Source organism: Schistocerca nitens, chromosome 9 (assembly GCF_023898315.1).
Source record: "Schistocerca nitens isolate TAMUIC-IGC-003100 chromosome 9, iqSchNite1.1, whole genome shotgun sequence".
Lineage (NCBI taxonomy): Eukaryota > Metazoa > Arthropoda > Insecta > Orthoptera > Acrididae > Schistocerca > Schistocerca nitens.
This window is the reverse complement of record NC_064622.1, coordinates 246,479,139-246,505,949: the sequence shown is the minus strand read 5'-3', so window position 1 is coordinate 246,505,949 and position 26,811 is coordinate 246,479,139. Positions and strand designations below refer to the sequence as shown.

Below are 26,811 nucleotides of genomic sequence, written 5' to 3'. Positions count from 1 at the left end.
TTTTCTTGGTATGGGACCACATGACCATTTCACCAGTGGAAAGGCCTCTCTTTTTTTCCAGTTTTTAGATTTGGTCTATCCTTTTATGTCTTATTAATGGGTGTTTTAACTTCCTCATTTTATAGTTTGACTCCTCTGGAAGGATCCATCCACTTTTAGTGGACCCTCTCTCTTCCATGAGTAACTTTGAAATTACAGGATTGATGACCTTCCTGTTTAGTCTCATAACTCCTCAATTAATTAGTCAGTCAGTCATTTATTTGTATGGAGAGTAAATATATGCAGAGAAGTACATTACTGGTTATCTACATACAAATTGTACTCATGCACACAAATATGTTAACATTTTACAACCCTTGAAAAGTTGCATGTATACTATTTCACAGGCCTTCATGTACTGGTATGTAAATTTCCTACTCAAGTCATCACTTTAAACAATTTCACAGCATTAACTAAACAAACAATGTTTTTTAGCCTTGTTTCACAATTTATTATTAATGTTATTGTACAACCTAGGTTTCAGGTTGTAAGCCCATTTCAGGTACATTACTGATGGCCAAAGATAATACATAGGTAAACATGATTGACAGGTTGAAGATAATCTCAACTTCTTACGTATCAATCCATAGCTTAATATACACTCACATCAATTTTCCGAAGATGTCAAAAATGTGCAATGAACGTTTTTGACATCATTGGAAATGCTATTTTAGACTTAGTTATGAACTGGAATAGGCTCTCATCATGAAACTAGTCATTGAATGAATAAAGGTAAAAATTTGCAACTTGGATTGATTCTTCGTTCTTCTTATTGTAAGGTTTATTGGTCTGGTTAAGAGTTTCTCAATGTGAAACGCACACAATGACAAATTCCCTCCTAAAAACTAATATTTTTAAAAAATATATTTTTTTTCTATAAAACTTGTGGCAAACCTACTCATAGTTCATTCGCAACTGAAAAGGCTGGAAAAAGTATGTATGTGAAATCATTAAAACACAGAGTAAATGAAAACATTCATGTAACAGATGTGTCAGTTGATTCTCACACTCAGAACTGGAGAATGAGTGAACAGCAATCGTGTATTCTGATGTGGTGGCAGAGAATTATTCCATTTGGTTATTAAAACAAATTGGATGTCCCATCATTATCTTGATGGCATTGCATGAAATGTTAATGTCTGCAGATAGCATTGACAGTAAGGCCTTACCTGTTAATATCTTTGCAGGATGTCTATAATCAAATCAAAGATGTGAAGGCTGATTGCAGACATTGATGGCAAGCTGGCTGAGAGGTATCCATTGACAAATGAATTTTAATTTATGTCCTCCATGGTTTGTACGCACATCGTTGGGACTAGCTTTTCTCACATAAATCTCCATATTCCTGCTGTGGCATCCTGTCAGAAGCTTTCCCTAAATGTTAAGAGCAAGTGTATTTCGTAATTCCGCTCTTCATGTGTATTCGATAAGGTATTGGGTTGGAGAGATGGCACTGCTGAATTTCTGTGACTTTTGTATTAAATAAGCTAATTAACAATTGCACTTAGAGGAAACGTTGTTGTTGTTGTTGTTGTTTTCAGTCCGGAGACTGGTTTGATGCAGCACTCCATGCTACTCTAACCTGTGCAAGCTTCATCATCTCCCAATACCTACTGCAACCTACATCCTTCTGAATCTGTTTAGTGTATTTATCTCTTGGTCTCCCTGTACGATTTTTACCCTCCATGCTGCCCTTCAATACTAAATTGGTGATCCCTTGATGCCTCAGGACATGTCCTACAAACCGATCCCTACTTCTAGTCAAGTTGTGCCACAAATTTCTCTTCTCCCTAATTCTATTCAATTCCTCCTCATTAGCTATGTAATCCACCCATCTGATCTTCAGCATTCTTCTGTACCACCACATTTCAAAAGCTTCTATTCTCTTCTTGTCCAAACTATTTATCGTCCATGTTTCACTTCCATACATGACTACACTCCATACAAATACTTTCAGAAACGGCTTTCTGACACTTAAATTTATATCCGATGTTAACAAATTTCTCTTCTTCAGAAACAGTTCCCTAGCCATTGTCAGTCAACATTTTATATTCTCTTTACTTTGACCATCATCAGTTATTTTGCTCCCCAAATAGCAAAACTCCTAATCTAATTCCCTCAGCATCACCCATTTTAATTAGAGTACATTCCATTATCCTTGTTTTGCTTTTGTTGATGTTCATCTTGTATCCTCCTTTCAAGACACTGTCCATTCCGTTCAACTGCTCTTCCAAGTCCTTTGATGTCTCTGATAGAATTAAAATGTCATCGGCGAACCTCAAAGTTTTTATTTCTTCTCCATGGATTTTAATACCTACTCCGAATTTTTCTTTTGTTTCCTTTACTGCTTGCTCAATGTACAGATTGAATAACATCGGGGAGAGGCTACAACCCTGTCTCACTCCCTTCTCAACCACTGCCTGCCTTTCATGCCCCTCGACTTTTATAACTGCCTTCTAGTTTCTGTACAAATTGTAAATATCCTTTCGCTCCCTGTATTTTACCCTTGCCACCGTCAGAATTTGAAAGAGTACTCCAGTCAACATTGTCAAAAGCTTTATCTAAGTCTACAAGTGCTAGAAACATAGATTTTCCTGTTCTTAATCTATCTTCAAAGGGGGGGGGGGGCTTAAAAGAGGAAAATCAGGATTCATTTAGAACCACGGACATGTCAGTTCTGACTCCCCTTCCGGCAGGCATTATAATAATCTTGTCTCATATTGCTTCATGTTTATTTGCAGATTGCGTTTATTCAACATCTTGAACCTATTTTTTTTATGTTACGTGCACAATGAGACTGCAGGATTCCAGGAGTGGAAGGGGGGGGGGAGGGAGGAGAGGAGAGATCAGGTTCAAATGAACATGTAGGCAAGTACTGCACAGCCAGTGTCTTGTTTGCAACATTGACTATGGCAAATTGTCTAAAACAGAAGAGGACATTGTAAATGCCATAAATGATATTTTGGATCATGAAACTGAGGGGAGCTGCTGGAGTTTTCATCCGAGGAAGAACTACCACAACCTGTAGATTCAGATAGTTTATCAGAAGATGATGTTACACCACATGATGATTTACTGAGTATTGAAGAAGAAGCTGTTCATGTTTACATGTTTATTTTCATGATTTTTGATCTCTGTGTTGCATTCACACACTTTTCTGTTGCAACAATTATGTTTACATGTTATTGCTGTTTTCCTTGAAAAAGCAGACAATTTGTTTCACCTCCTGCCTGTCTGTGAAACCTTCAAAGCACAAAGCAAATGCTACAAGTATTGTAGGCACCATAAATTGACCTCATAGGGAAATACCAATCTCTGTCAAGAAGCACAGAGTTGTTAGAGAAAAATGAAAGGCATTGGCTGTATATCAGGGAAAGAGCAGCAAGAATGCCCTAACTCCCAGCACTATGCATCCTTATGTGAAAATAGAGGCTTGTTTGAAAGAAGCAGCCCGATACAGTGGCTCGTAAACACTCGAAGCACCATCCAAACAGTGGTCTGTTCATAAGTTCTAGAACGTGCTGTATGTGGCTGGGATAAATACCTGGGCATTATACAATACTCTGAATGAGAAAAAGTTGAAAAGCAGGTATTTTATATTGCAGTTTGTGGAAGAGATTGCTGAGAAATACACAGCTACCAGGAAGCCTAGTACCTGCATCACTCCAGAAGATATTCCTGAGAGACAAGAAAAGTGAACATGTTGCCTTGTAAAGTCTGACTGCACTGGAAACAAATCATTTGTTAAGTGTCATGTGTGTAAAAAAAAAAATTGTCTGCAATAATTGCACATCAAAGGACTATTATTTGTACTCATAATGTGATGCTAGCCAGTAAAGGCACCCAGCAAATGTAAGTTCTCTTAATAATTGATAATTCAAGAAAAGCTACTTAATTTTTGTTGATTTATATATTAAAAAAAAAAAAAAACACTTTGAGCACTTCAAAGAATAGATTTATCAGTAGGTGCGATAGCCCACTGACACAGGATAATGAATGTCATAAGTGACCCAGCTGCAGTTCTAAGTATGATCACATGTCAGTGATTCTAGGGTTAACAGGGAAAGCAAGCTTTAACTTTCCTGCCATTGTACCTTACATGACACTGAGTGGTGGTCAGTTCTGTGGGACCAAACTGCTGAGGTCATCAGTCCGACATTGAGCTAATTTGTATTGCAGTGGGTATGTACTAGTCTTGGATGAAATCTATACAGCCAGAGACAGAATGTGTAGTAATCAAAATAGTTGTATATGTCATTGGAAAAGGATCTATCTTACAATTTCGAAGCGCCATCAACACACATTCATTGGCTACTTGTGAGCAGACATTGTCAGTGATAGGTTAACACACCTTCAGTAGTTTCTTTCCTACTTGACTCTGCAGGTGTAAAATTTCGTGGAGTCGTTACCCACGTGTTGGGAGGCATACCACTTCATCTTCATACATGTATGTTCCAACATGGAATTCCAGATGACGTTAAATATCTTACTATTGTGAGTTTATGCCTGCCTTGAAACTAAACAACACTGTTGTGAATGCTGCACCTCATCAAAGGCATGTGTACAGATAAAATTATTGAAAGAAAGCATTTACTCACATTTTTCTAATTGTCAGATGCCGTCAGATTTGATATCTTCACATACAGCTTTCAATGACTCATTGCTTCCCTCCACAAATTGATACAAATGCCTGTCCTCACGAGCCCTGCAAGACTGTACCATCACTGTTTGTGTGTTTAAATATGAGTAGGAGTAATTGGAGAATCTGTTTGAAATATTTTAGAGCTCAATAGTGCAAGTTCTAGTGAAGAAGTCTTCAGTAAGCTTTGGTAGGTCATTGCTCTGTCACAACATAAATAGAATCCAAAAGATGCTTACTCTAAAGCAGACAAATGCTTTTATATATTTTAACCTTTTCTTGTATTGCACCACCCCCACCTACCCACTTTGTAAGGACAGTATGATGACAAAAATCTCATTGAAAATATAAACAAGGCCTCTGTGTGTCCAGGAAATGTGAAACACACGCAGATAATTCTGCAGAAATAATGTTGGTCTCCTTGAGTATTGTAAGGATACTATTAGAGAACTGTTTAATAGTTATAAAGTATTTACTTTCATCCTTAACTTTCTTCATTCTGATGCAAAGGAGCCTTGGTGTGTTGTGTAAAGCAGATATGGAGGAACCACTTTTCACCTATATGTTGCTGAAATGAACAACACCATGTTGACAAAGTTTTTCTTTTTTCTTTAGAAGGCATTATCTGTAAGTGAAATACAGTTTTCTGAAAGTGCAGTAAATAAATTTCATGGTGAGATAGTCCTAAAACCTGTAAAATGCACTCCAGGGAACAACTTGTGTCAGTGTGTGATACTAATAGTATGATTCACGATTACAATCAAGCCATTTGCAAAAATACCTGAGTGTAACAATGTGCAGGGACACGAAATACAAGGGTCAGTTGTAGGTTAGGCAGGATACTGGGAAAGTGTGGTCAGCTTACAAAGGAGGTTGCTAAGAAAAGCACTTCTGTGGCACTTCTGCAAATAATGTTACAGTGTGTGGGAGCCAGACCAGATAGGGCCAATGGGTGAAATTTATGGTACAAATAAGAGTGACACAGATTTGTTTGATTTATGACAGCTCAATGGAGTTGATTTTAAGACAAACAAACAAATCACAAATATTCAATAACAGCAGGAGACAGGAATCGAGCAGTGACATGCACACTGCCAGTCAATAACAACTGTTCCGTGGTGGTGGATGACACACATTGTAGGACAATATTTATTTCCATATACAGCTTAGATTTCAGTATTTCCTCCATTTAATCTTCTAACTTACCATCTGCAGATATTGAGACACTACTTCTCCATGTATGCCAAGTTCTACAGCTATTACCTTTACCCTGTTCACATTTTGTGTTTATTGCACTATAAGTATTACAAAGCTTATTTCCATGGGTCATAGTGCCATATCAAGGAAGGTAATATATTCTTGATACAGTGATTTTTTATCAAATGGCTGAAGAGACTATATTCATGTTATTATTATACTTCAGAGACAGGTCAAGTTTCTGGTTGTTCTGTTGTCGTTTAATACGAATGTGAATGGGAAATCTCGTGAAAACATTCTTTGAGTGTCACACTGGTTGCCAGAATTGGACATTACGTAAATATTTCCTTTTCTGAGGAGAATAATTGTACGAAAAGCAGTTTATAGAATTAAATTTTATTAATAATCTATTTCTCTGTTTCTCACACACTGTTGGCCTAGTAAGATTTGGCTAGAACGTTTTACATTTAAAGTATTTCTCTCATGTCTAACGTACAGATTTCAGAATAACTTTTCACTGCCTCATCAGAACTAAAGGTTTTTACGATTTGATATAGTTTAGTTAAATGCTTAATTCGTTTCATTCATCATGTGGTATGATGTGAGGCATTTCAGTTGAACAAAATGTCGTGGAAATCATATTTACGTTGCTTTGTGGTGACAATATTGAGGCTTGTAGCCGAGTAAATGTATGCATTCAAGGAATACTCTGTATTGTAAAGGAGAAAAATAGTATTGTGTGTCTGAAACTGCTGTTGTCACATTTTATTTCTGTTGGCAGATTGTCAGAGTTCAAGCTGTGCATTTTACTGCTTTAGGTTCTCCAGAGGGTGGTGCAGATATATGTTCCACAGTAATGGGGACAAAACCCAACCTTGTGGGCACCCTGTGGTGGTGTTCATCAATCACCATTTTCTCATTCATCATACTTACTTCCACTGTTCTTCTGTTACATATTTCTGTATTGTTCATGCATTCTGGCTGTTTGAAAATTTTGATGAATAAATCTACTGAGAAACTTTGGTGAATACTGCCAGCTGCTTAAACAGATACCTTCAAAATGTAGGTGTGTGAGTACTATGTATAATAGCCAATAGTTATTTATTTAATAAATAAATTTGGCAGTGATTGTCTCATTGTGATTTCTTGTGACTAATCAAGAGCACAAAATCTGCTTATTAAAGCCATTTATGTATAGAAAGCAAATACTACTTAAGTGAACACACAAAATTTGTAGAAAATTGAATATTTCTGAAGTGTTGGCTAAGTTTTACATGCCACTTTATTAAGATAATTATTACATTTCTTATACTTTGAAAGGATTTGAGCTACTGTGAAGTACTGTGAACTTAAGCTTAGTTGCCTGAACCTGGAAACTGGCACATAAGATTTTAGTTTTCAGGTTTTAGAGTGGGCCAGGTGTGCTTTATCATTGGCATTCCGGTACAGTAATTTCATAATTTCAGTACAAAAGGAGAATAACAGGGGGTGAGGAATTAATAATGGATCGCTGTGGAGGACAAAACAAAAATAATGGGGGGCGGGGGGGGGGGGGGTGAGAAATGAATAATGGATAACTGTGATACCTTCCTAGTCGTTGTGGTCATAGGGGAAATATTTGATAATCTGAGGTGGGATAAGTTATTGTAAAGCCTGAAGCATGCACACACACACACACACACACACACACACACACACACACACATATATATATATATATATATATATATATATATATATATATATATATATATATCAGATATTGTGAAAAGGAGTCATTGTACCATTACAATGAATGGAGAGGTTATGCAGTACCATTTTTGTGGTAAAGGATGTGAAGAACACTTCAAAGGAAAAAGGTTGTGAATTACTAAGCGTGATAGTTAGATCATCCCCTAACAGATTAATAATGTATTCTGCTTAGAGAACAAGATTTATATGAAAGGTATGCATTTTTGTGGAAAATTTAAGAAGAGTCAAAGATGTAGCAGTTTAAAGAGAAACTGTTCTGTGTGTGGGTAACTGAAGTCGGCGGGGTGTTGTGTAGGCCAGTCAGCTCAGGAGTCAGAAAACTTCAAAGATACTGCACAACAAAACTTAATCAGAATAAATTATTTTATTTCAATTGTAGGAATTATATACAAACAAAAACTCAACATGGAAAGGTACAAAAGAGAACGTGTGTTGAGCAGAAGCTGTGGTGCCGCCAAGTCTCGTCTAGTAGTGTCCGTGTCCGCCTCCGTGGCCACCACCGCCGCCACCACCACCGTGGCCGCCTCCGTGGCCACCACCTCCACCACCACCGTGTCCTCCGTGGCTGTAGCCTCCATAGGTACCTCCGGAGTGGTCATTTCCACCACTGTTCTGGACCTTGGCGAAGAAGCCACCCTTCTTGTCAGAGTAGTACTTGACAGTTCGCACATTGCCACCAGGTTCCTTTATCGTGTATTCTCCTGCAAAACAAGCATATAGGTACTAGTACTCTCGACCCACGTCGCATACAGTAGTGACAATATAAATACGGTGTCTGTACAAAAGGAGTTCTAGAACAAAATACGTGTCAGGTGCAGAATTTATGCAATGTGATTCAGGAAAGTTCAGATCATGGTTTTGTGGACATTGTGTCCTACAAGTAAAGTTCAGTGTCTGCCATTTCACTTCGTAATTACACTCGAGAACCATATCTGTTTCGTCAAAGATAATAATCATAGAGCTGCTATGAAATGTATCATACTTATTTTAGAATACTTGAAGGATGAGCAATGACTCTGAATATGTCTGAAGTATTCAGTACTACCTTTAAACTCTATACATTCAAATAAAAGAACTGAATGTTTATTTTGAGAACTTTCGTCAAATTTATCGGTTTGTTATCAAGATTTCTTCCTTGCCATCGAAGAGGGCATGTTTATGTGAAGTGTGGTACTATGAACCACAGCTTCTCAGGACCATAAATTTTTCCGATGGGGGGGGGGGGGAGGGGCACTTTTTGACACACCCTCTCTGGAACTTGGAGCCTAATAGAGTTACTATACACTTCTAGAAGTGAGTGGATAAGCATCAGTTCTTCGGGATGTAGTAAGTTATCCGTGTGTCACATGCAGTTTAGTTCTAGCGCCACGACGTGTCTCGAAATGGACCAACTAATTTGTGTAAAAATTGCGATTTAAGTCTTGCCGCCGTCCTCCGTCCATTGGGCCCCGGAGAAATTTTTGTGGACGCCTGTGGTGTGTGATATTTGGAAAGAACATTATGATGTGAATGCTGTCTGTGAATTGTACTCAAGTGTAATTCGTCAAAGTAACTAATGTAAATGAAGAGGCCTTCAGGTTCAGATTACTTACCGACAACTTCGTCACCGTCGCGGTGCTCCTTCTGACCGTGGTGGTCCCCAGAGTGGCCATCAGTTACACCGTATGCGTATTCATACCGAGGATGAGCCTGAAACAAAGTGGCATTTTCCGTAAATAGTGACACTGCCTGCTGGGAACCATATGACTAATGCTGTTTATGGATATTGCGAAATGAAACTATAAACACGATTAGGTCCGGCCTGTAGAGGTATTATATGGGCACTGCAACTTAGCAGTTTGCACAAAAAGCCGAATTTCAGTGAGCGTAGAGTGCTATTTAGCACCTCCGTGTAGTGTCTAGGAGTGCCTTGTCACAAGACAGCAGTGCGGAACTTACCACGTAGTCGACGTACTTCCCGCCGGTGTGGGTGTGGTGGTGTCCGCCGTGTCCGTGACCACCGTGGCCGCCCCCGTGACCGCCGCCACCACCACCACCGCCGCCGTCGCCTCCGTCCACGACGATCTCGTGGTGACCGCCCTCCACGGGTCCGTGGAAGTAGGCGAACGAGTGCGCGTGACCGCCGGGGCCTAAGTATCCTCCACCGCCGTGGCCGCCTCCACCACCGCCTCCGCCGTGGCCGCCTCCACCACCGCCGTGGCCGCCACCACCGCCGCCTCCGCCGTGGCCGCCTGCGCTTGCGTGCAAGCACACTGCGGCCATCACCGCCGCCGCCAACATCTTCTGTACACATACAAGGTCTACATTAGCTAAATCTGTATCGCGGAACTGCGGCAAAATTTCAGATGCTTTCGGGGTGCGGATATTATAATTAATTTGTATAAGGGGAACGTGCTCTCAAGTGGCTTCTTACAGTGTGTTAATGTAATTGTGAGTTTGTCTATCACAGTTGCTTCAGTGAATATGCTTTCGCAAGAGTAAAATTGTCACTAATATGTAATCAACACAATGTACAATACAAAACACACAGTAATGCATTAACACTCACATGCAAAAGTACTGCGATGTGGTTGACGTCACTGCAAGGACAGTTCAGCATAGCGTCGTTGTTTATTGAGTGGAAACGTAAACGAGTTGCTCATCGTCCTTCAGAACAACAAAAACCTATCCATACTGCAGTGTATCACTGTTAACGTAAAACACTGCCGGGAAAAAAAAATCGTACAAAAATTTGAGGAGTGCTGAATTGCAAGCTTGAGGGCGAAGAGTGAAATGTATGTAAACCTGTTGCCAACAGCAAGTAAAGATTGAATGGAACTCGTTTGTGCCAAACAAGACACACTGCGAATTCTGTCGACTTTCAAAAATAAATGAGGGTGAGAACCACTGCAGTTATTCTGTAGCGAGGCACCAGTCACCGCGGGTCTCCGATAACAAAATTCGCAAAACATATCCCTGAACATGAGACATTTTGGTGTAGAGCGGCTGGTACTGAAGTTGTTCAAGCTATTTATCGCGATAATCAACTCAAGTGTAAGCTTTTGTTTGTTTGATAGTGGTATTTTGTCCGCGGTGCGCTTTGAAAGAAATACGGAACGTCACGTTACAAATACTGATATCCTACCTTTGATGAACTAATACAGGAAAATCTTATGACCTGCGCCAAAGAATACCGATATTGCTCATATATAGAACTGTGGCGCTGGTGAAAGAACGCGTAATTATTCTTTTAGATAAGGGTTCTCAATTTTGTGTCCCATGGTAGAAAAGAAACGTTGTGTAGAAAAACAGAATCCTGTTTCTAGATAGGATGTTCAGGGTTATTTTATCCAGTATTTTAAAAAGTTTGGATGGTGTTAGCTACAAATGACTTGAAAAAAGAAATTCCCAATGACATGTAAGACTTATTTTAGAGGCAATGTAAAGTCACATCCCCCCCCCCCCCTCCCCCCCTTCTTCTCACGGTTAGGGCAAGTTCGATGCGAGACTCGCGCTAAAGCCACTTCGCACACCGAACCATCAGTACGGTTTACGCTGGCGCTGTGCACGATTCTGTGCCGTCTACGGCACCAAGGCATTCAAGGTGTATTTTATCTGCCGACATGTTAATGTGGTATTTTTTTCATATCGCATAATTATACGGTAGACAGAAATTTTAATAGGTTTATGCGAGTTCCTATCGCTTATAGGTGCTCTGCGCCCCAGTTTAATCATGGACTACCGCTTTTTAGCATGCCATCTGTCTTGATGATGAACGATGTGAATTGGCTCTGAGCAGTTACTTCGCCGTGCCATGGCTGTTTCAGAGACCCGAAACAACACAGTTCTCATTGATATATGGCGCTTTATGGCAGTACAGAGCTATTCTCAAGCAGTTGCAAATCTGTAATGTTTTAACTTCTTGGCAGATCACCTCATCATGCATCTCTATTGATGCGAAACCGGTAGTGACTTATTACAAGTATTTTAAGTTAGTTCGGAAGATTGTATTCACCACATGAAATCATTAGACATACACCAATTTTACCAGCATGAAAATGTACGCGATAAACCAGCAGTGACAGCGTAAACCACGTGTATCGAGGTCTGAGATAACTCTTAGAAAGATAGCGATCTTTGATATGTCATTGTTTGCTGTTTGACACTGCGTGCGCTGTTGTGACACTGATGCTGTCCAAAGGGCAGAAGCTTACTAACTCCTTTGAAATGTTCGAATGACCGACAGACCAAGATCAAAATGGAGACGATAAAAGGAGGCTGTTGTACGGGTGAGAACATTTTTGCATTTAGACTGTAGGGTAAAAACAGTACTTTGGTTTCGGATCTTTGCCTCACAGTGAAATATCTTGACGAACAAGCAGGATAAGTTGTTTTGCAATTAGTTGCCGCGAGAATATTCGGTCGCCACCCACCTTTCTTTTTGAGAAGTCACCCGTGCTTCTAATGTTCACTGACATTTGTAATCACACCAGCGATAATAAATAGAAATGTCTCGAACGTGCTGATATGCTTCGTAGGTAAGAGTAACATTACAGTTACAGAAAAGAGCTCAGATATTGAAACCGTCAGTATTTGTATATCTGCAGTATACTGCAAAGAGTATTCCACTGTCAACTGGCATTATAAATAGAAATAGTATCACTAAAAGAACCTGTGACACGAAGTAGCCAGTCCGTTTGACAGCGACGTAGTGCTGTGGTGATCAGCAACGAAAAGCAGAAGTGGTGCTCACCTTGATGGCTGCCATGGCGCTGCTCCTGCTGCTGTGGGCCGTGTGGTCGGTGACGGCTTGGATCTGGAGTGGCGGTGCTTTTATAGCAGCCCAGTCGCCGTCGAGAGGATTCGTCACAGCAGCCGCCGTCCGCCGTCTCCTAGCGAGTACTTTCTAAGGCGACACCCACGAAATCGCGTATTCTGCTGCGGCGTCGGCCATCGCTAGCCTCCTTGCCACCGATGCACACATCATAGGAGGAGGATGAGGATAAATTCACATATATGTAAAAGTACAACTAGAATCATTAGTAGGAGCGTCATGTACCGGCCCACTGATGTTTCCACGTCTGTTCAGAGGCAAAAGAGAAAGAGGAAAAAGTTAGCAGGAGGGGACCGAGAATTACACGAAAGTTAACACACAACCGTATGCCGGATGTGCTGAGTTTGTGTAGCTGTTGCAATAAAATCAGCGACAAACGAACAGAAGTGTGGTTCTCTCTTACCTTGCCCCACCTAATGCACGTAGGGTTAAGGGCTCAGACAACTGTTTAAATTAGCTCGAGTTGAATAGTCAGCTCGAGTTCAGACGTTGACCGGGGATGAAGATACATTCAGTGTACTGTGGAAGTACCGTACCGAAGTACTGTACCCATAGGTCAAAAGACAATATTATACATCTGAGTATTTACATACAGAAACTCTTGTGTTTTTACACGCAGATCTATATGCCTCCATGTCACCTTCATTTTGTGGAGATTCTCGGAGCTCTTCTCCGAGAAGCTTCCTAGACTTCAGCGCCATTCCCCATAATGTGTTGTAAAAATAAGGCCGTATATTGCCTGTGGTGTCATGACCTACCTTGATACAAAGGGTATTAAGACAATTGCCCCGGCCAGCATGTTGTGCAAATCTGTCATTGGAAACCTCTGTTTTTGGATGTCAGAGACTGGCACGTCACCAGTCGACGGCCATTACGAGCGATTCAGCAAAAGCAGCACATGTACATCCAAGCATAGCCGGATTAGGGACATTGTTGCTGCCAACAATTAGGTCAGTAAAGGTTTGTCAGCACACCCATGGACGGGTAATGCAGGAAAAGGTCACCACGCTAGTAAAAGTTATATGCCAGCTAGCACCGCAGCTGAAGAAATTGGAAAAAAAAGAAAGAAACATAAGACGAAGGAAATAATTCGGATAGTTCAGGGAGACGAAAATTTGTGATGTGTGACTAGAGTTCGGTAGAAGAGAAAGATAACGAAGAAAAACTAGTAACACATGGACTGCCGAAAAGAATGAGACGAAGCGTGGTATTGTTGTACAAAGCAGAATTTAACCATTGATAATTCTCCAAGCATTATGGAAGAAGGTTGTAGAAGTGGAGGACACTTGGGTGCACTGGAAGGCTTAAGATTGATTACATAATGGTTAAACAGAGCTTCCGAAGCCAGATTTTAAACTGTAAGATATTACAAGGACAGGTGTGCAGTCTGTCCATAATTTCATTACGAACTGCGTAGTATAACTAAAGAAACTGCGGGAAGATACGAGATTGAGACGACACCTGACTAATTGAAAGAGCCCGAAGATGAGAGTTTCAAAGGAAGCGTTACACGACCATTCACGGAATCAAGGTAAAAGAATACAGTGCAAACCTGGCTGAAAATGACTCAGAAGTTCGTGGCGCCTTCCATCGGTAATGCTGGAATTAAGTATGGTGTTGGCCCACCCTTAGCCTTCATGACAGCTTCCACACTCGCAGGCATACATTCAATCAGGTCCTGGAAGGTTTCTTGGGAATGGCAGCCCATTCTTCACGGAGTGCTGCACTGAGGAGAGGTATCGATGTCTGTCGGTGAGGCCTAGCATAAAGTTGGCGTCCCAAAACATCCTTCGATTCGCCGAATCCGACAGTAAACACTGCGTATTTTGAAGATTATCCTGCTTGTCAAATACCTCCGTAGTACTGCTTTCGTCCGCGAGTAAAATAACAGTATCCAAACTCTGAACATGAAGCATTGCTATCAGTTGCTGTTAAATCAACTCTTGGGTGAACATGTCCCACTCAAAACACGACATCTTGATTCCTAACCTTCTCTATAGCATCAGAAGGCAGTTTAAAAACCATCTGTTCAACAAAACGTGTAAAATAAAAAGCTGGTAGAAGTCTCGGCGTCGGAGCAAAATTCATTTTCCTAGAGAGGCCTTGGCTTCGGTCGTCGTGTGGAATATAACACAGAGATCGTAGCACTCAGTTCCTGATGTTGGGATAATGTTATTAAGGAAGCAAGTGACCTTATTGCGTAGGAGATTTTTGCTTAAATTCTGTGAGGAATCCTTAGCTCTCCCCTGCCAAAAGACGCTCGTTGGTTATTAATATTCGCTATGGATAATCTTTGATGTCGGTCGTCTTTGGTTTTGTCAAAGACCTTGTAAAAAATAACTAGAATCACTGATGGCGCTGCAGTCGCGGGATTATTTGAACCTTCGGCTGGACGCCATTATAGTGGTTGTAGTCTGATGAGTTGTGTAGTATTGTTGTTTATGAAGACCCTGATTCAACGTTGTATATTTGTTGGGGCGTACATACAGTATTCGTTACTCGTAATTCTACTGTCTGTACGTTCCAATCAAAAGAAGTACAATGGTGGAGAGTTGTGCAGCGATTAATTGTACAAATAAATTCGAGAAAGGAACGAATATTACATTTCACAGGTATGTGAATATTTTAAGTTGTTTTGTATGTCAGTGCACTTGCTTAATAAATGTTTTTGTAACACGGTATTAGCATAATGTCTGTGCATCTATTTGCAGGTTTCCTTTCTCAAAACCACAGCTGTTACAAAAATGGTTACACGCTGTCAGGAGGCAAGATTTCCGACCGACAGAATACCATTTTATATGTTCTGATCATTTTGAAGAAAGTTGGCTGATCGGTAGTGTTTTCATGGTCTAGGTTAGGTTGAAACTTGATAATTTGGTCTTGAGTTGCCAAAGCACTATGCCATATATAACGCACTTCTCATAAAATCTAAAGCAAGGTAGAGTCAGAAAATATCTATTAATATAGTGGGTATATCTTCGAGAATTTTGATGCATTTTGCGTACATCTATCGTAAATGAACTACGAAAAATGCTAGGGGTCCAGTACATAACTTTTAGCTACGGCAGATTCCATGTAGTACGTAAGATAAATTCATAAACAGTGACTAGTTGCTGTTTGTTCATAAATTAAAAAGTATATTGTAGTAACGTATTTAAATGAGGCATTATGTTTGCGACCTAACTCAAGGGAAGGCATTTTATAACCAAAAGCGATGTATAAACATTCGAACTCCGCGCGTCAGTTTACCACTCTAATGGCCGCCGGCCAGCTATTCAATTTGTCCGCTCTTCACAGTCGACCACTCGTGCGGTTGTGGGGGCCTGGGTTTTGTGGTCACACGCACGCGTGCTTTTTTCAAATCTGTGCAACCACAAAGTAAACTTTGGGTTGGAGGCTGAATGGCACTTTTTTGCATCTTGCCATGGAAAAAATGCATGTGATGCAGTAGGAGGTACAACAAAACGTGAACAAAGTAAAGCCAGCCTACAAAGACCAACCACAGACCAAATTCTCACAGTACAGGACATGCAGCGGATAGGCACTTGGTGCAGGGAGTGGCAACTGACCCTTAACTTGGACAAATGTAATGTATAGCGAATACATAGAAAGAAGGATCCTTTATTGTATGATTATATGATAGCGGAACAAACACTGGTAGCAGTTACTTCTGTAAAATATCTGGGAGTATGCGTACGGAACGATTTGAAGTGGAATGATCATATAAAATTAATTGTTGGTAAGGCGGGTGCCAGGTTGAGATTCATTGTGAGAGTCCTTGGAAAATGTAGTCCTTCAACAAAGGAAGTGGCTTACAAAACACTCGTTCGGCCTATACTTGAGTATTGCTCATCAGTGTGGGATCCGTACCAGATCGGGTTGACAGAGGAGATAGAGATCATCCTACGAAGAGCGGCGCGTTTCGTCACAGGATTATTTGGTAAGCGTGATAGCGTTACGGAGATGTTTAGCAAACTCAAGTGGCAGACTCTGCAAGAGAGGCGCTCTGCATCGCGGTGTAGCTTGCTGTCCACGTTTCGAGAGGGTGCGTTTCTGGATGAGGTATCGAATATATTGCTTCCCCCCTACTTATACCTCCAGAGGAGATCACGAATGTAAAATTAGAGAGATTCGAGCGCGCATGGAGGCTTTCCGGCAGTCGTTCTTCCTGCGAACCATACCTGACTGGAAGAGGAAATGACATGATAATGACAGTGGCGCGTAAAGTGCCCTCCGCCACACACCGTTGGGTGGTTTACGGAGTATATATGTAGATGTATGTCTTTTGCAAGGATAATATTAAAGGCATTACCTATTTTCTGGTCCAGAAGTAAGTGGTTCTGTATATGAAAACAACACTTCAAACCAGATTTGAAAACTGTATAGCAATAAAAGAAACAAAGCAATTCCACAAATTCGTTGGCATTGCAGAAAACTTACTTCGATGCTATGTAACATCAGAAACCGAAATTTGAGGATCATTGTGTCAGTAAAATTACATCTGTCTTTAACGCTGGATGACATTGTGGCCTGTGTTTATGATGGACAGTGGTGGCTTGCAGAGGTCGAAAGAATAAGTTTGGAAAACAATGATATTTTTGTACATTTTTACCACCCTGCTGGCCCAAGAACATTGTTCAAGAAATCTATTAGTGACAAAGTTTGGATACCAATGAAAAATGTTTTAAGGAAACTTTCAGTGCTTGAACTTACCACAGCAACTGGGAGGTCCTATTATACGAGGGCGGTTCAGAAAGTAACCTCCGATTGGTCACAGTGCGGGTTGTGGGGGGAGTAGCGACGCCATCTGTGCGTTCACGCACTCAACAGGTCAGTCGGCATCAAGCCGTGGTCGAGTGAACGTCGTACCTGCACTAGTTTAGTTTTTGTGGCAGTTTGAAATGTGTGCTGCAATAGAAAACCCCGCCAAATGTGAAGTGCGTGCTGTCATAAGGTTTTTTTACAGCCAAAGGATATTCTGCAGCAGCTATTCATCGTGAGCTTTGTGCCGTGTACGGACCAAGAGTTATGAGTGAAGGAGTTGTCCGTGAATGGGTACGTTTATTTAAAAGTGGACGAGAAAACGTTCATGATGAAGAGAGGAGTGGTAGACCATCATTGGTGACTGACGAACTCGTTCAGACAGTTGATGCAAAAGTTCGTGAAAATCGACGTTTCTCAATGTCGGAGTTGTCTACTGGTTTTCCACAGATTTCTAAGACTCTCTTGTACGAGATAGTGACAGCAAGATTGGGTTACCGTAAGTTCTGTGCACGATGGGTGTCCAAAATTCTTACCAACCACCACAAAACTCAAAGAATGGCCTCTGCATTAGACTTTCTGTCACGTTATGAGGACGAAGGAGAACCATTGTTAAACAGAATCGTGACCGGTGACGAAACCTGGATTAAGTACGTGAACCCTGAGACAAAAGAACAATCAAAGATGTGGGCACATTCAAATTCGCCTACCAAACCAAGAAAAGCCTCGCAAGATTTTTCTGCCAGAAAACTGATGGCAACGGTGTTTTGGGATGCCAAAGGGGTGTTGTTGGTTGAATTCATGGAATGTGGTTCAAATGGCTCTGAGCACTATGGGACTCAACTGCTGTGGTCATAAGTCCCCTAGAACTTAGAACTACTTAAACCTAACTAACCTAAGGACATCACACACATCCATGCCCGAGGCAGGATTCGAACCTGCGACCGTAGCAGTCGCACGGTTCCGGACTGCGCGCCTAGAACCGCGAGACCACCAAGGCCGGCCATGGAACGTGGTACGACCATTAATCAAGACGTGTACTGTGAAACAATAAAAAAAGTTACGACGGGCTATACAGAACAAACGCCGTGGTATGCTGACTTCCGGTATCGTTTTTTTTTGCACGATAACGCCCGTCCTCACTCTGCTCGCAGAACAACGGCCCTTCTTGAGTCCTTCAAGTGGGACGTTATCAACCATCCACCTTACAGCCCAGACCTGGCGCCAAGTGATTATCACCTCTTCATGCATTTGAAGAAATGGCTCGGGTCACAGCGGTTTGATGACGACGAAGAGCTCAAGGATGCGGTCACAGGCTGGCTCCAGGCACAAGCGGGTGATTTTTATGCAGAAGGAATTTCAAAGCTTGTGAAGAGATACGATAAGTGCCTCAATCGCTATGGAGACTACGTAGAAAAATAGTGCAAAGATGTAGTTGTAAGATGTATATATTAAAATATTTTTATTTAACTTGGTGTATTTTTTTAAATCAACCGGAGGTTACTTTCTGAACGGCCCTCGTATATCACAGTAGCTGTCTGACGAAATAAGTGTTCTTTAACACTCACCACCAGGTTTAGGAACAGTCGCATCCCGAAGGATGTTAATTTGATGTTTCCACTTTTTGTATATAATTCAATACCTTCAGAATACATACTTCAGTAATAATTGATTATATCCCGCCAATATCACACATCAATAGGCAACAGCCATAAGATCTGTTGTAGAGTAATATCTTTGTCCACAACCAGATATCAATGCTGAAATTTTTACAGTACGTTGCTATTATATAGGTGTACTAACTTTGCAAAAATCATATTTTTATATTCAGTCCCACCGGAAATAACTAACCCCAAACTTTACAAAAAGTCATTAAAAATTAAGGAAACATTTGTAAGTGTTCTTGATTTATTTGAGGCTATTAGTGTATGATATCTAACTATAGGAAAAAATAGACCCTCATAAATCACTCCTTGTTTGTTATTTTTGCGCCTAAATAGTGGATTTTTGAAAATTTGGATACCAAACTGTGGAGGTCATTTTGACTGGTTATTTTTGAATTTAGGGTTTAATAGACACTGTTGTAGAGGACCCTTTTCTAAGAATAGTTATGTCAATTGCAATGTTGTAACTTAACCCAGAGCAGAGATATTCATATTTTTGCTAACGTCTCTAAACTGAAACATCGTCGCGCGCTTACAAACTAAAATGGCCGCCATTTGGTAAAGGTGAATTTTTATTGGACCACTTCATTTGGATTGACCCACTTGTAGACGGATACCAGGGCTTGACTATGGTGTGTAGGAACAAAAGGATGTAGCTTGATGTAGGGTGAAGTGGGGTAAGTGTAACCAAGTTTTGGCATAGTTCAACTTTGACACCAAATTGCCAACTTGTTATTGAAGATATGATTTTGAAATTTCTCATGCTTAAAGTTTGACTTACTGACTTTTAAACAATACACATTTTGTTTTTGAAAAAAATAATATGGTCAAATAATTGTTTTTAAAATTTTGTGTTGTGAGGTTACACTTGCCCCATGGTTCGGGGCAAGTGTAACCCCACATTGTTGTAACCATACAGAGCATTGTAAAAGAGACTTGGGATAAGTGACCTGATTACCCAATTTTTACTGAATTTGAAGGTTTTTAAATTATTAAAATATCTTAAATTTTACTCAAGATATGAACTTTTTTTGCACACGCCTCTTTGTATATTGTGAAATACACAGAAAATGTTAGCTAAACTAAAAAATAAGTGTTAGCCTAAACCATAAAACACTGAAACAGAATGCATCATAGATGATTTATTTTTGTTTTAGGCCAGTAATTTATTAGTTTAAATTCTACAAAAGTAATTTTTTTCTTTAGTAGGCAATTTAACAAAAATAATAAAATATCTAGCCTCAAGAGAAAAGTAAATTCACTTTATAAGTTAACTTTCTATTATTTTTCATGGAAATTGAACTAAAGTTGTAGGCAATTTGTGTTTAATGCTAAACTGCCCTAATTCAACTTATTATATTCACACTTAGGCCCTAACTATTATTTAGTCACTGAACGTTGTATGAATCAAATGTAACACCAAATGTCAGGCTCCCTTGTGACCCAAAGTAGGCTCAGGCAGCACTGAAATGACATCAGAGGATGGAACTTCCGTCTCATCTCTTCTATCAGGCTAGTAGGATGTGGTGCCATGCTTTGTTTATCTTTGGCTTCAAAAAAGTTTGCCTCTTCTTCTTCACAGTTTATCATTTCTTTCCTGAGATTGTCCATTGTTATGGTCCCATTTTCTTCATCACTACTTATTAAAGGTAGGCCTCCTTCAGTTTCACATTCTTCACTTGTTGATTCAACTTCCAGTCTTTTTTTCTTTGTTACCCACATGAGCAATCAGGGATTTTTTTCTATAACATTCTGAGATGCCATTTCTTTGTTTGGAAGATCTACTTTTCATTACCAAGCCCTTTTTTATGCCAATAATGCTTTTTTGTTTTTCTTGCTCCTTATTATTCTTGTTTCCTTTAAAATCTTTTTCTTTATAGATGGCATCTTGAAAAGTGATAACTTCAGCTCCTGGTGCAATCCTTTTCTTCTTTGTTTTACCAGTGGGACTACACTGTCAGACTGTTTCCAATAATAAGCTTTCAAATGACAAATCAGAAGTTCCAGAGCATAATGAAACATTGGTTAGCTCGGGAACGGTTGAGAAAGAACTCTGATACTGGGAGAACTGCAGGGCTCAGTAGATGTAGGCCGATAAAATTCTGGTGGTTGTTCAGCTGGAAGCTTCCCAAAAATCTGAGCTACTGTCTGTTAGGGACGTAGCTTCCACACAGTCCATGGCTGCATTATCGTTTTATCAATTACTTCTTTACTGTAAGGGAATATTCCTGCTTTTTGAAAACCACTTTTCAACAATTCAGGTGGTGTTTCATTCCATACACCAGTGAGGAGATTGGAAAAGTCACGTTTGCTAATTTTTACCCCTTGATGATGTGTCTGGTGACGAGTTAACTTGTGGTCCCGAGTGGATTTCACACTCATAAACACTGCTACATCCATTGGCTGCAGGACGAATTATCAGGCTCAACATTGTTGTCAGTCAAACAATGGTTCACATACTGTACTTTAATTGAAATGGCGGCATTCTTTACAGTTCTGTGTCATCATCATCATCATTTAAGACTGATTATGCTTTTCAGCGTTCAGTCTGGAGCATAGCCCCCCTTATACAGTTCCTCCATGATCCCCTATTCAGTGCTAACATTGGTGCCTCTTCTGATGTTAAACCTATTACTTCAAAATCATTCTTAACCGAATCCAGGTACCTTCTCCTCGGTCTGCCTCGACTCCTCCTACCCTCTACTGCTGAATCCATGAGTCTCTTGGGTAACCTTGCTTCTCCCAAGTTCTGTCATATTTTATAAAAGGAAACGTGGTTTAAAAATACAGTAGACTTACATAAAAAAATATATATCTCACACAAACTCAGTAGACCTACAAATCCAGCACATCAGGTATTCTGGTATCCATATGTACAGGAAGGCCAGTTTAGTTGATCTAGTGTGATGGCAAAAACAAGGTTACAGCAATAAATAAATAGGTTCCGGTAAGTTTGTGTGGGGCAAGTGTAAACCCCCCCCCCCCCCCGGTTACACTTGCCCCAGCCGATTGGTTACACTTGCCCCACATGGGAAAAAGTTGGGGTAAGTGTAACCATGCCTGGCATAACAAGAGCTTTATCAGTAGAGTAAAACGAATCTCATATTTGAAATTATCATGCAAAAGTTAGTTTGTAACCAAAAAATTGTGCAGTTATCTTTAAAACTGCAAAAATGACAGACGACCAAATTTTGAGTATGTCACTCTCTCGCAGAGTGAAAATGTAGACGTCCATTCAAGTCCAAAAATTAATTACCAATTTATGTCAGATTTGACAACTTATGGTTAAATATAACAAAGTAAGGAGTAAATTAACATGTGTGGTAAATCAGAGGTAAAAATACAGCTTCTTTAAGGCACCACAAGCCATGGTTACATTAACCCCATGGTTACACTTACCCCACTTCACCCATAATTAAAAGCTGAAGAGGCTTGCGCGAGGTAGACTAATGCTGATGACTCCAACATTTACTAGCTGAGAAACCTGGCATTGTCCGGGTATTTATTTGTAGCTGTATTGTAGACGTCGTACACATGGAACTTCTTTTTGTCTTCTAAACCTTCTTTGTATACAACTTTTGAAGTAGTTTGGTGGGTGCATGAATGAAGTGCTCGTTTGCTTCATTAACACCGAAGAGTTGGCCGTGCGAACAGCAACTGACTCTCGAAGTTCCAATCGTACAACACGCAGTGTCTGGCCTTTTGCTTTAGTCGAGGCATGACGAAGCTCACCAAGAACTATAAACGTTTAAAGCGAAATGGTAAATTGTTTAGAATAAGCGGGATTCGGGATATAAATACTCGCTTTGCTGTGCCAGTTTCCATGAAAATATCTGCATGGTGTTACTTTGGAGAGAAGTGAAGGGAAGTAACTTCAAAGCTTCATGAGTGAAGGCTTTTGGAAGGACACTCCAAAGAGCTATTTCTGGAGCAGCAACAAGTGTCGCCTCACGACTTTCATTGGAGTCTTGAGAGCGTGTAGTCCTGTCTTTTGAGGTATTATTGTGTATTCAAAAAGACTCACCTGTTTTCTGGGTACTTTTATTCGTAAACAAAACGTAATGGAGGAGGCACCCAAATCACAAATATAATACAGTATTCGTTTTTCCTAGCAAAGAATATAAATAAAACGTATCGAAAGAAGCATAAGCACTGTCGTAAAGTTTTTAATGCTGGCCGGTGTGGCCGAGCTGTTCTAGGCGCTTCAGTCTGGAACCGCGCGACCGCTACGGTCGCAGGTTCGAATCCTGCCTCTGGCATGGACGTGTGTGATGTCCTTAGGTTAGTTAGGTTTAAGTAGTTCTAAGTTCTAGGGGACTGATGACCTCAGATGTTCGTCCCATAGTGCTCAGAGCCATTTTTGTAAGATTTTAATACACAAAGCGAAATTAGTAAATTCGTATTTCCTAGTCAAGTAAATTCGAAGTTAGTTTGTATTCACAAAGATAAGATTAAGGCGATTAATTCTGTCACTGACGTAAACTTCCGAAAACACTTTGTCACTGTGTCAAAAAATGACGTATTTGTTCTTCGGTGTACTATGCCGTGATTAAACACCGGAATTACAAAGCTGAGCAGATTTTGGATGAAACTTTGAATTATCATGCGTGTCCTTTCCGTGTTCCGATTGCGATGAAATAAAGCGTATATGTTGACCCAAGCTACCCTTAAGTTAACTGTGAAAAACCCATGAAAATTCGTACAGTAGTTTTGGAGATCTTTGTGCTCAGTCGTAACGTTTTAACGGTTTTATTATTAATATCCATGCATACAGAGTTTTCGGAAATTCCCGTTACAAACTTCTATGATTCTGAAGGTTGTGAGTACATAATATTTTGTGTACGAACCGGTGTTCGGAAACCTACCGTTTCCGTTCCACAACGGTTTCTATATCCAGTTGTTTAACTGACTGACTTCTGAATGAGGAATTTAACTAGGCCGGACACAGTACAATTATTGGGTAACAGTTCGAAAGGAAACATAACGAAACATCCATTTATCACTTTGTAGATACAGCGGAACCTCTACTGGCAAGAGTTCTGGCCGCTGCACTAGAAATTGAAGGGCACCGGGTGAGATGGAGAGTGCGTACCAGAGCCTGCTTCGTAGGTACAGTGTCCGTAACAACGTTGGTGGTCGCCACATGGAACCGCTGTTGTATGTGCGTACAGGATGCTGGATTCATTTTGTTTTAGAATAATGTAAACAAGCAATGTGTGTGTGTGTGTGTGTATGTGTGTGTGTGTGTGTGTGTGTGTGTGAAGATAAACAAACGTGCGTAAGTGATAAATGAATGTTTCGTGTCCAATTGTTACCAAATAGTTGTACTGCGTCGCGCCTATCTTCAGGCAGAAGTCGATGAATTAAACATCTGAATTGCAACCGTCGTAGAATGGACATGGGTTTCTCTTCGAAATGTTACGTACTCACTCCCTTCTAAAAGTTCTAGAAGCTGGTTAAGGGAACTTCCAAACACCCTATATTATAAAAATGTATGTATGCTCCGTATCTCCTCCTAAAACTCTGGACCGATTTCAACCACATTTGGTACACAAATCACTTACTGTCTGTAAATCATCGCTGTGGATATAAGAACCATCTACTTATCAATGGGCTGGGGAGTGAAAAAAAAGTGTGGCCCCGACGCCATTCTTTAGCCATCCAGTATTTGAGAAAGAAAGCACTTAGTGACTTGCAACAAACTTTACCAAATTTCAAACGTTTAATAAACTTTTCCTGACGACCCCCACAAAACACTGCCGCATAGTGCATGACGTTTTTTTGCTACTTCTTTTCTGATAACTGTACTCGCGATAAATTTTGCAGACAGTATTCACATATACCTCTGAAGATATCAGAAACATTACATCATTGTACGACACACAGTTCAGATCTGACGTCGTAGCACTACATCTGCGTGCAAACGAAACTTGAGGGTGAAATTCGCCAGAGATACAGGTGAAATATATGTACGAATATGTGTGAAATATGTTAAATATATTTCACGTGTGCTTACTTGGGCACAAAACCGATGGTGAACATTTCATCATGAACCCCAGGGAAGATTTAAACTAAATTTGGTACACACATTAAGTTACAGTCCGGAAATAAATACTGTGGGGTAAGAACGATCAGCCTCCTATTGGGGTGGCCGTGGCAAGTGAGGAGGTGGCGATGGATGGACTGAGATAGTGAGGGCAGAGAAGGTGATGGACTAATAAAAGATCGGAATAAATACATAACCAGCTACGCCGGGCACTCGGCGAGCAAAAGATATCCTGCTGTTAACGGCCAGTTGTGTATTATTTGGGGAAAGGTCGTGAGAGAGTATCCAAGAATAGTAAGAGGTTGGAAGGTGACACACAAAAAAATTCTGGAGGCAGAAAAGGTTGTATTACGCTGAACAGATAGTGAAATGCGTGTAGTAGGTACGTAAAGGTGACAAGGTGAGAACAAGACATTAGAAAATATACAGAAGCAATATTTACGCACAATAGCCGAAAGAGTAACGTATAGAGAGTAGAGAAACCTTTATCCAATTTTGGATATATTGAACTGATTATCATGATCATCCTGTAAGCTAATGGAGTAAGCTGGTTGTGTCAAAGTTGTAACAGGTCGAAGGGGCAAGTAGGGATATGAACATAGTAATCAATTAATTTTGTATATTGATATTTATCTCACATTGCCTTCCAGTCATCTGTTACTGTATAGGATGAACTTCATACCGTCGGATTCATACCGCATACGACAGTATTTTTAATGCAAGATATGGCGGTGGGATTGACAGCTTGCTAACAGTGATCTACGTTTGATGCCTTAAACACATCTTTACGCCAAAATGAAAACGAAACCAATGTTAAATTAAGCCCATGGAATCTGTTACTTGAAATGCATAAGTTGACTAGTCAGATTAACCTAGGCCCCGCATAAGATGGCTAAAACCAAGAAAGTATGTGGCAGCCTCCGTTTTGTGCCGGAAAACTTCAGAGCAGGTTAAGAGGAATCCCAGAATCCCAGGGAAGCCAGCGATTCCCTGGAGACGTTGAAAGGTGGCTACACTGAGCCACAGCGCCAGAGATCGCGCTAGAGAGTATTGTTCCGCCGCCTCCACTGGCAGTGATTATTGAGAACTCGTAGTGGGCAGTGCTTTGGGAGAACTCGTGGTAGTCAGTGCTGAGATGTCGTAGTGAGAAGTGTTTGTTGAGATGAGCTAGTAGGCAGTGCTTGCTGAGATGTGATACTGAAAAGTTCTTGTTGAGATGTGATAGTAGCGAGTCAGTGTGGAGAGATTGTAATGTCTAGAGTGCTTTTCATCAATATAAATTAAGGTAACAAACTACTTTTCTTTTCTTTCTCATTATTTCAATGTCCTGAATAATGCGTCATTACAGGTTCAGTCAACAAAGCATCTGGCTTGTGTTCTTGTATTAGAGTGTAATTCTGGTTTTCTTGAGTAATTATGGTATTTCTATTTTCTTTAATTAATTCAGTATAAATGATATTTAAAATTTCTTGTGTTATTGAAGAAGAACCGTGCCAGATGCGTACGTTGAGTCATACTTCCACACACAGAACAGTTATACTTGTGCTTTGGTTTCGTAGGTTTTATAGTTGCTGGGGACTTAATTAACTAATTGTGTTAATGAAAATTTCCATTTCATTCTTGTTATTGTTCTATGCAGTCAGATAGCGTAATAATACTAGTCAGGGCCAACCGTTACGAGACTTCGTAACCGAACAGACAGCTACTGAATCAAAAAATTAAAATTATTTGCATTTCATCTTTATATAATTAAGCCCCCATGCACGTGGCGACCGCTGCTTCGGATCGTCCCTTGGAATCTTCTGATTGTAAAAATAGTAGACAGTAGTATTGTTGTAGTAATTTGTAGTTTAGCAATTGTAGTCTATTTTGCATGTGTAGATTTGGTAATTGTCATTCT

The 26,811-nt window shown here is 40.3% G+C and overlaps 3 protein-coding genes across 3 annotated transcripts in view; 1 reads left to right on the top strand and 2 right to left on the bottom strand.

Annotated features, from left to right (window-relative positions):
* Positions 1 to 26,811, top strand: part of LOC126203420 (uncharacterized) — a 501,622-nt gene that overhangs the window by 22,341 nt on the left and 452,470 nt on the right. The gene's annotated exons all lie outside the window — the stretch shown is intronic.
* LOC126204158 (uncharacterized) lies at positions 8,059 to 18,793 on the bottom strand. Its single transcript, XM_049938566.1, has 5 exons — positions 18,770 to 18,793; positions 12,360 to 12,512; positions 9,566 to 9,910; positions 9,220 to 9,316; positions 8,059 to 8,328 (listed from the first exon to the last, which is right to left on the bottom strand). Exons 1-5 carry the CDS (start codon positions 18,791 to 18,793, stop codon positions 8,093 to 8,095), a joined length of 855 nt encoding a protein of 284 aa, XP_049794523.1. The 3' UTR covers positions 8,059 to 8,092.
* LOC126204157 (cuticle protein 21-like) overlaps positions 19,962 to 26,811 on the bottom strand; it is a 51,139-nt gene continuing 44,289 nt past the window's right edge. Inside the window, exon 5 of the mRNA XM_049938565.1 lies at positions 19,962 to 19,981. Coding sequence (XP_049794522.1) covers positions 19,962 to 19,981 — 20 coding nt within the window. The remainder of the gene's footprint in view (positions 19,982 to 26,811) is intronic.